Source organism: Condylostylus longicornis, unplaced genomic scaffold, assembly GCF_029603195.1.
Source record: "Condylostylus longicornis isolate FDR11 unplaced genomic scaffold, ASM2960319v2 ptg000048l, whole genome shotgun sequence".
NCBI classification, from domain to species: domain Eukaryota; kingdom Metazoa; phylum Arthropoda; class Insecta; order Diptera; family Dolichopodidae; genus Condylostylus; species Condylostylus longicornis.
In genome coordinates this window covers 18,180,150-18,190,288 of record NW_026578017.1, presented here as the reverse complement: position 1 = coordinate 18,190,288, position 10,139 = coordinate 18,180,150, and the positions used below count along the sequence as shown (strand labels likewise).

Below are 10,139 nucleotides of genomic sequence, written 5' to 3'. Positions count from 1 at the left end.
ATGCGTAAGTACCTACTTAACGTTATTTTTAGAAAATTTTGTAATTAAATGCGGCAAAACTTAAAAATAAAATTTTTAAAAAAAAAATTTAGTCATAAAAAATTGCGCGTTATTTTGAAAATCAAGTTTTAAACTAAATATAATATAATTTTTTTTTCAAAAACTATTTAAATATTTTAAAATTATGACATCAATTATGACATCGAAGTAATTTTACAGTCAACGTTTGATCGCCATAGCTATATATGACTTTACCGAAGCCGTTGCGCCATCAACTGGTTCATCATCTGGTAATGGTTTACCTTCTAATGGTAAAAAATTATAATTTTGCAATAATGTTGTTATGAATAAAAACAAATTTTGTTTTCCCATTACTTCTCCCATACATCGATGTCTCCCCAAACCAAAAGGCGCGAATGTATCTGGGATAACAAGCTTATTATTTTTGATAAAACGATCTGGCCAAAATTTTGTTGGATTTGGAAAATTATCTTCATCCATTAACATTCCATGAAAACAAGCAATTACCATAGTATTCTAAAATGAAATTTAAAAAAAATAAGGTATACATATGTTGATTTAGTTGGCGCTGAATTTATTTTAAACCTTTGGTATGTTGTAGCCACTTAAGCGTGTGTTCACCAAGGCCCTATGAGGTACGCCAAATGTATATCCCATAAAAAATCGTATAGCTTCATGTACAATAGCATCGCAATATGGTAAACTGTTTGATAAAATTTAAATATTAAGTACAGTATACTAAAATGTTAAAATTTATTGAAAGAAAAATTTAATTTTATACTTCACTCTATCATCCCACGTAGGTAAACGTTCTCGTCCTATTACAGAATCAATTTCATCTTGAGCTTTTTTTTGTATGGTCGGATCTCGAACCATATGCAGAAAAGCAAAACCCAGACTTTTGTTTGTAGTTTCTGAACCAGCTAAAAACATATCTAAACACACTGCTAACAATTGCTCCTCAGAAAAAGATGATTTATGATCCGGTAATGCTAGAACTTGTAAATATTTGTCTATTAAATCTCTTGGTTCGTCATTTAAACTGAAAGTTTTTCGATGGTTTTCTACTTCTTTTCTAAAGAATGTATAGACTCTTCTATGATTTTCTACAAAATTTGAATAACCAGAGAAATCAGGTGCAATATATCGCAAAAAAGGAAAATGACTAAATAAAGTACCAATCATATCAATAGTTTTAAATAATTCATAAAACATTTTTAATAATTCCATAATTTCTTTATGATTACGATCATATCGTACTCCAGCAATCATAGTCCATAATGTGTTTAATACATAAACAGGAAAAAATTCTTGAAATGATAAAATCGCTGTGTTGCCATTCACATCTTTATTTAGATTTTGTTGTTTAACCATTGAGTTTAAATCCTCTAGTAAGTGTTGCGCTTCATTTTGTATCATTTCAGCCATATTGCGTCTGGAAAATCCAAAATCTTTCAAATGTCTAACGATAAAACGTCGTTGCTCTAACCAAAAATCTTCATCAACTACCAATATGCCTTTACGACTATTAAATGTTCTTGATTTATAAAAAATTCCATCAGGACGACCATCTAATTCTTCATTTGTCATCATTTCTTTAATCGCTTCACATGTATAAACAATTACAACCTTATCTTGTCCTATTTTTAAACCAACAACACCATTTGCGTCATGAAAGTTATTTAATTCCTTAATTGCTTTACATAACATACCATGTTTTAAACGAAGTTGTGAAATTTGTAAAGCACTACCAAAAATGGGATACCATTTGGGTCCTGGCGGAAAGTTTTTAGGTTTCTTTATTCCAAAAAATAAAAAAATTGAAATTAAGAAGGTGAAAAATATGACGGCGTAAAACATTTTTTATTTTATTGAAAATTTATTTTCTCAGTTTCATTTAGTAGTTTGGATAATGTAGTATTAGATGATGTTTTTGTAAACTGAAATTAAAGGAAAAATTATAATTGAATTAAAAATTGGTCCAGCTTTAGAAAAGCATGAAATATAACATTGATGTATATATAAAATAATATTGGTCACTCATACGTTTAATTGTTTGTGTTTAAAGTGACTTTTAATAGAATTTCAAAAATTTTGAATAATTTCAATTTAATTTAAGGGAAGATCAAATACTTCTTTCTAGCTGAAAAATTTTTCGAATTTACTTAGTCTATTGAAGTTAAACTAGTCTATTAAAAATAAGTGAAATTAATTTGGCATATATGTATACTCGTACATCTATATAAGTAAATCTACATAAAACGAATAACATAATTATTACAGGCAATAGCGGAACTTCGAACCTAAATGATTTGTACCAATTCAAAAATGTTTTTATATAACATTATCCTGCGGAAAGCTTAGAAGAGGTAATATTGTTGCAAATATGTCTAATAAAAAATGTAGGTAGTTAGGGTGACTTCCAAATTGCAGTAAAATTGTATCGTTTTACATAAATTAGCAGTTAAAACTAATAAACTGAGTTCTTTATTAATTTTGTAATTTTAATAAAAAATGGTATTAATAAACTTTTATGCAATTTAGAAGTTTCTTAACTTTTAAAAATATCTGAAAGAAAATTAAATAGCAAATTAAGTCAAATGAGAAGTTTGTAATACATGCAGCTTTTTTTGTTTGCAACAGCAAAATTTAAAAAATTTTTAAAATATTTGTTGTGAAAATATAGAAAGGATGACGTTCACCATTAAAATTTCGTAAATTTTTTTTTTGTTCTAGTTTACGTTTATCATGTTGGGTATTCTGCAAAGTGAATTCAACGTTCCGCAACTGCCTGTGCTTAATTTTACATAACTATTTTTAAATTTAAATTTTAAAAATTGCGGAGATTTCAAAATTTAAAATAAAAAAAATAATCTTACAAAAAGTTATGCATAATATAAATGTTAATTTGAAAAGATTAACCGTATAATCGATATAGTGTTACCTTTAAAGTGTGTTTATAGTGTGTAAACACTAATTTCTAAATTCCACATTGTGAATTATACAAAAATATCCGAATTTTTATAATAATTAATATTATTTTTTAGTCAACAAATATATTTATATAAAAATATTTAAATATTATGTGATAAATTCCCCAATTATTTTTGAAAGTAAATGTTATCATTAGCATATTTTGTTGGTCAAGTTAAGTTCAAGTATACTATATGGATTAAATATTTTACAATTTTAACATTAATATTTTTTGTTTTTATAATATTCTATTTATGTATATTTATTGTAATTTTTTTAGAAAAAAACTACAACTAAACGTTACAAGGAAGAGTACGTATGTAACACTACTCCCTCATCGTATGTTATACATAATATATACATTCTTATATACGCTTTAAATATACATAATATAATTATTATTTAATCCCATTCAAGGAAAGTTTTCAAGAATCCATACGAAATGAACTTGTCTCACAAGTTTTTCTATAATTATACATACATATGTGTACTTATAATTCGCTTTTTGTGTGTCGACCAGTGTATGAAACATAATGTACATAATTTTATAATATGTAAACATGTATGATTATATTACATATACATGTGCGCGTACACATATATGCCGTATATATTTTCCAATTTTTCATATTTTCTTTTTGTTGTTCGAAATTTTCTTTAATTCGTAATAAAATTTTCATAAACATTAAACGACATTAAGTCATAGAACAAGTTTTTCGAAATATTACGTAACTTTATAATATTTATATATTGTGAATTATGTACAATATTTATACCAAACAACTGATATAAAAAAAAATCAAAAATATAAATTAAAATCATCTGTGATCACATGTGATTGAGTACATTATGTAGATATCGCATAACATTTATAGATACATACACGTTCATATAAAAATGTACAATGTATAATACATATATAAAATACATAAATATGTATATTGAGGTGATTTAAGCAAAAAATGCTTTTGGTAATTTGCTATAGTTTTTCTTTGTTTTTTATTTTAACGAATTTTACCTGTGCTTCAAATTTGTTCAATATAAATATGTTAATTTTAGTCTTAAATTTTTAAAAGTTTGATCTATGAATTTTTATCCGAAAACTGTTAGCAAGGAATGTAGCGTATCTAGAAAGGAGCGAGTATATGAATAGGAAAAAGAATATATCTGTAATTCAGCTTTGTATATAAAAAAAGCTTTAAAGGCCATAAATGTAAATTATTTAAATTCTGTAAACATACCCTCTTCTCAAATTACTGTATAATGCATGCAGAGGTAAGATTTCTTTCAGATGTTCCTAAATCACATCAAGCTTTACAAATACTCGTATGTACATTAAATATGTAGACGTTTTTTTTTTACAAATTTCTTTGAGTCTCATATTTCACTAGGACGATTTTTAAATTCTAACCAAGCTAAAATTCTAATTTCCGTTTAAAAATTGAAATTAAAAGTGTCGCCTAAATATTTAAATTTGTGGTTTTTTATATTTTTTTCCAATAAATTCCCAATTATTTGGGAAATTCTCTTTTCACAATTAATTAATATTGCATACAATTTATTCTATTTAATTTTAATGAAAATAATAAAAGTAATCATAATATTGTGCAACCAAAGTTAATTTTCTTTATTGTTTTAAGCAGCTAGTTCATCTGACGAATTTAAATTGATTGAAATTATAGAAATTCGATATCTGCTACCGATGTAAATATGTATTGTATTCTCAAAGTATATATGTAAGTAAAGTAAGCTAATAGTAAAAATTTCCTTAAATTTGTTTCATACATATGTACGTATGAATATATTGTGAGCTAAGATTAAATAAAATCAGATGTATGTATGTCAGTGTCGTCTATTTCTTAAATAGTAGTCATCAGTTTTTATTACAATATTTTATCTGTACTTATGTATATAAATATGTTAATTGTACATCAAAAATTTTAGTAATATTAAATTTCATTTAGCGAGAAAATACATTTATGCTTGCAATTTTCTTGATTTTTCAAGGCGTAATATGAGTTAACACGAGTCAAGATAAAAGCTAATGATATACATAATCCTATAATCCATTTATGCAGTGAAATATAAAATTACAAAATTTAATTTAACCATAATTACATTCTTTAAATATAAATATACATAATATTATAAAAAATGACATATTATATGTCAAATTTTGACATTAAATTTGATAATTTATTTGAAAAATTTTCTCTCTCTTAAAATATCGAAATCTTTCTATTACTTCCGCTTTTAGATTAAAAGTGCAAATGAAAATTACTTTTCCAACACATTATACACTTGTTTGTATACATATGTAATTTATGTAAATATATTACATTAAATGAAATGTAGCACAATTTTTTTTAGTAATTTGTCCTGATCTGAAAATCTAGTTTTAAACCAATTTTTAATTTTTTTTTCTTTCACTTGTTATCCAGTGATATTTAAACTGTAATCTACACTTACTTTATAAGTGATTATTTAATGTAGAATCATTATTTCTAAGAGTTTCATTATATTATTTCTTGAAATTGTTATTATTATTAAATCATTAAGTATGTAATAATAAAGTGCTATGAAAAAAAATGGTTGCAGAAACGTGCAATTCGTTACAGTATTTATGCAAGTTTATGTTTAATTATTGCTGTCTGCAGTTGAATATATATTTTAAATAAAAAAATTAGTAAATTTGAAAATTAATAAGGCATGCATGCTATTTCTGTTTCATATTACATGTGCATACGTATATATGTATTTGTGAAATAGTAATAGTAATATATGTATATAATATATAATAGTGATATATGTAAATATAATAGTGATAGTAATGTTAATAACGTAATTTTTTGGAATAAATACCACTGTTCTTCTTGTTAAATTGAACTTGATATCATGTTATACATATGTTGTATATGTAACATATATTTTTCTATTTTAACACTTATGTAATTCAAAAAATAATAACACATAATTGTTATTACTGTAGATTTAGAAATATTTGATTACTTACATTGTACGTTACAATATTTATTGGTCGAATTAAATATGAATAATATATTGTAAAAGCTTGATGATGGGTTTTAAATTAAATAATTTATTTCTTATAAATTATGAAAACTATTATACATATGTGCGTATATCGTGTGATTGTTGCAAAACTATAGTAGTTCAAAATTTCTTAATTTTCGTAATATTTCAAATGTTTTTACGTATATACTATACATATGTGTATATATTATAGTTTGTAATTTAAATAATAAGCTAATAAACTAAAAATTTAAAACTTTACTATATGCTCTCTTTGGTTGAGTTTTGGCGTTGGAAAATGAGATTTTTATCTGGTACAGAGAAACACATTCGGCAAAAATTGTCATATAATCAAATACAAAATAGCATTTGACGAGTTTTTACTATGTTTCGCTAGTAAAATCGAACGATGTAATTTTTATTCATGATTAAAATAAATGTCAACTGCATACATTTTTATTTTAATTTTATTAAACGAACAATTATCTTTGATTCTGTTTATTTTAAAATAGCATTGTGTTGTTGCCAGTGTGTACAGAAATATTAGCATTTTTATGCAGACGTACTCCAAAGAAAACTAGGTAAATGTGAATTTTATTTTCGAAAAAAAAATCTTAATGCAATTTCTATCTATCAATATCAACCACAATTACAAACATCATTAATATTAATTGTTTTTTTGATTTTTTATGAAAATTTAATTAAAAAATTAAGTATATTTAAGGATATTTTGTTAAAGATAAAATTGCAAGTAATTGCAAAATATTTTATTTAAAGATTAGTGGTCAGTAACAATTATATTTAAGGTTTTTTCTTTTTTTTTTTTTTGTTAACGAACTTAATTAATCTTACGAACTTTATATGAACTAAAGAGCTATAATAATTTAGTGCTTTTTCGGTATTTCAGTTCTCAGTCAGATTTGACATGCAGCATGTTTTTTATTGGAGAACTACAAATTTGCAGTGTTCGATTTTGAGGTATTGTTTTGCAGCATGTTTTGTAGCTGATGCTGCAAGTAAAATTTTAAAAAAGCATATGAGCAGTATAAAAAAATTTCATTGCAAAACTGTAAAATGTCGGACATTAAAGATCTTCTAAAGCAAATTGTTTATATTTTTAAGTTAATTTTAAATTGATTAATTAAAAGAGCAGCTGACTTTTTAGTTCTTTTCTTTATAAAATCCTTATATGAAAATTCTTTAAAATCATTGTCATTTCGGAATCATATATACGAGTACCTAAATTGCATTTAAAAACATTTTCTATTTTATTGCTTTAATAAAATTTCAATTCTTAACAATTAAATATTTGCACACAGATGCATAAATTGTTGTATAATATGCTTGTTTCGAAATACAATAAGAAAAATCAACCAAAAATTTGTGTTAAATGCTATTTTTCAAATTATAATTGACTTGAGTAACGTATGATATTAAAAATAATTTTCAATAATAATTCATATAAGAAATTATTTCGTAAACAGATTAAGAAAGACTTTAAACATTTTTCTACAATTACTTTTCCGGCTTAAATAATATCCACATGCATAAAATTTATTTATCTATAGCACATATTATTATATATGCACATGGAAGGGGTACTATGAATTTTAGATAAAAGAAAAATTACCAAAATTTTTAAAAAAAATTTTATTTTTTTCATTTTTAAGTAATATACATAGATAATATGTAAATTTTATTTACATTAGATTAATGCACATTAGATAAACATTAGATTAATTTACAAATTACATAAATTACATTACAGATTACATTAATGAATTTAAGTGATATATGTATGTATATGTAATTAACTTTATTTACAATCGAAATTTATATTTATAGATTAATTTATTTATTTAACACCCGTTGTGATTTTCAGTTTGGTTTTTGTAGAGAGATGATGAATTATGAATGTTTACACTTATGTTACTTTTTATGACGTCATTATAATCACTTTTAAATTTTTTGCAGAATAATGCCACTTATACTCACTATTGTATTTCGTACTAGATACATATTTACAGATTTGCACATTTTTAATTTCACACTTATATATTTTGTATTTTTCTCTATATTTTTTCTAATTTTCATTTATTTGCTTATAAATTATATGAAATCACACATAAAATAAATGTAAAATTTTCTTGATTTCCCAAAAATTTTGGCAATATTTCTTTTTGCTAAATTTCATAGCACTTATTCATGCGTCACTAATATAAAAAAAAAATTTATGTGTGTCTTTTAATTGATTTTGTTTTTGTGTTTTTCATTTAAAATTTTCTTTTAATAATAACTGGTTTTTTTCTTCATAAATAAAATAACATTAAAAATAAGCAAAAATAGAAAAATAAAAACAAAGATTAGTAAATTCAAATATGAAAAGAAATTATAAATTTTTTATTTTTTTGTTTTTGTAATACCACGCAATAGCAAAGCAATTGGAAGATTTTTTTTTAACAAATTACTTAATAGATTTACATAATACGTAAAAAAATATTTTGCACATAACACCTTGTTACACATTAAGTGTAAGTATGTATAAAATGCATATTTTTGCTCACATTAGCAAAAATTGTTTGTAATGCAGAATGAATTTTTCTTAAATTATGAAAAAAACTTAAATATTTTAATATCCGAATAGTAATTTTAATATTTTGGAAATTATTGCTGAAAAAAAAAATTTTTATAAACAAAAATATCACTTTCACTATGTATATATATGACTGAACACACTGTATTTCATTTGATAATACAACTTATTGCATTATATCAGAAAAAACAAACAAAACAAAAGGAAAAACACAATACGCGCACGAAAATATTAAAGCTTTTCTTTTCTAATATTTTAATTTTTTTATTTTTCTTTTTAGTTTTTACTCACCCAACGATTTTTTTTTTATAATTTTCCCGGAAAATTCGTATTAAAGATAACGACAAAGACTAAACTTTGGTACAATTGTGATGTCTTTAATATATACCATCTGGATGGTTTGCAAAATTTGTAAAATTTTATTGGAAATTTTAACATAAATATAAGAAGGGGATTGCTCTTTTCTTGAGTATGATTATATTATATCAATTGGATTTAAAGCAAAAAATAAAGCAGCAGGGATGAAAATTACCCCCCTAATTTTTTATATTAAGAAAATAAACTATAAGGATTATAATATAAAAGAGTGTAATATAAAATTGAAATAGAAAATTGGAAAAGTTTTTTTTTTCTTTTAATGACAAATGAATGAAAATATAAAATAAAAATGGAGAGAATTAAAATCTCATTAAGTGTACATAAAGTTATAAAGAGTATTATTTCAAATATTGGAATTTAATTTTATTTTTTAATTATATTGCGGGTTTGTCTTACAAAGAAACGTGAAAAATGAGCTTTTTATGGTAGGAAAATTGGAAAATTTTCTTTTAAAGTTTTTTTTTTTTTTGACTTTTTTTTGATTGATATTGGAAGAAGCATTTTTATTTGGATATTATAGGATTTCGTATAGTACTGAGGGCAAAAGACATAAAATGGAATTTAGTATTTTATTTGTTCTATATTTTATTAATTTCTTTTAATTTATTAAATTGAGTGCATTAAAATGATCGATTCGAATTTAAATTACATTTTTTATATGTAATAATCAAGTACCAGAAAATAATTAATATTCGTTAAACAATACGTATTACGAAACTTATTTAAAATATTTTGAATTTCTATTGCAATTCAAAACATACAGTAATGTAGTAAATGTGATAAACTATTCTTATTAATGATTATATATGGCAAACTTTAAACTATACTTGCCTCAAATAATAATAAATGAATATCACTCTTGTTACCTTACATTCATTTGATTCATTGGAAATCAGCTGAAAATTTTCTTGAATAAAATTTCGTACATATGTGATTAAGTACATAAATTTTCGTAAAAATTTGACCTGTCGAGAAAATTAATGTAATTAATTAATTCATTGCATTTAGGACTTTATTAAAATTTATCAACATTGTTCCCTTCATTTGTAGGGTTCAGATTTTTGTACCATTTATGCCAATATATAAGATTTTTGTAGCATGTCTCTATTTTAAAACTGAATAATGTTTTTAAAATAAGTTTTTA

General features: G+C 23.4%; 1 protein-coding gene across 1 annotated transcript; it reads right to left on the bottom strand.

The window, feature by feature from the left end:
* Positions 1-219: 219 nt before the first annotated feature.
* LOC129610897 (probable cytochrome P450 303a1) lies at positions 220-1,881 on the bottom strand. Its single transcript, XM_055523682.1, has 3 exons — positions 803-1,881; positions 607-724; positions 220-537 (listed from the first exon to the last, which is right to left on the bottom strand). The coding sequence occupies exons 1-3, from the start codon at positions 1,879-1,881 to the stop codon at positions 220-222; spliced, it is 1,515 nt and encodes a 504-aa protein (XP_055379657.1).
* Positions 1,882-10,139: the final 8,258 nt, after the last annotated feature.

Excerpts from the sequence above, each read along its gene's own strand:
- LOC129610897 (XM_055523682.1), bottom strand. The coding sequence starts at position 1,881 with ATGTTTTACGCCGTCATATTTTTCACCTTCTTAATTTCAATTTTTTTA. Across the intron at positions 725-802 it reads ACGTGGGATGATAGAGTGAA|TTTACCATATTGCGATGCTA; the intron begins GTATAAAATTAA and ends TTTATCAAACAG. Across the intron at positions 538-606 it reads GTGGCTACAACATACCAAAG|AATACTATGGTAATTGCTTG; the intron begins GTTTAAAATAAA and ends ATTTCATTTTAG.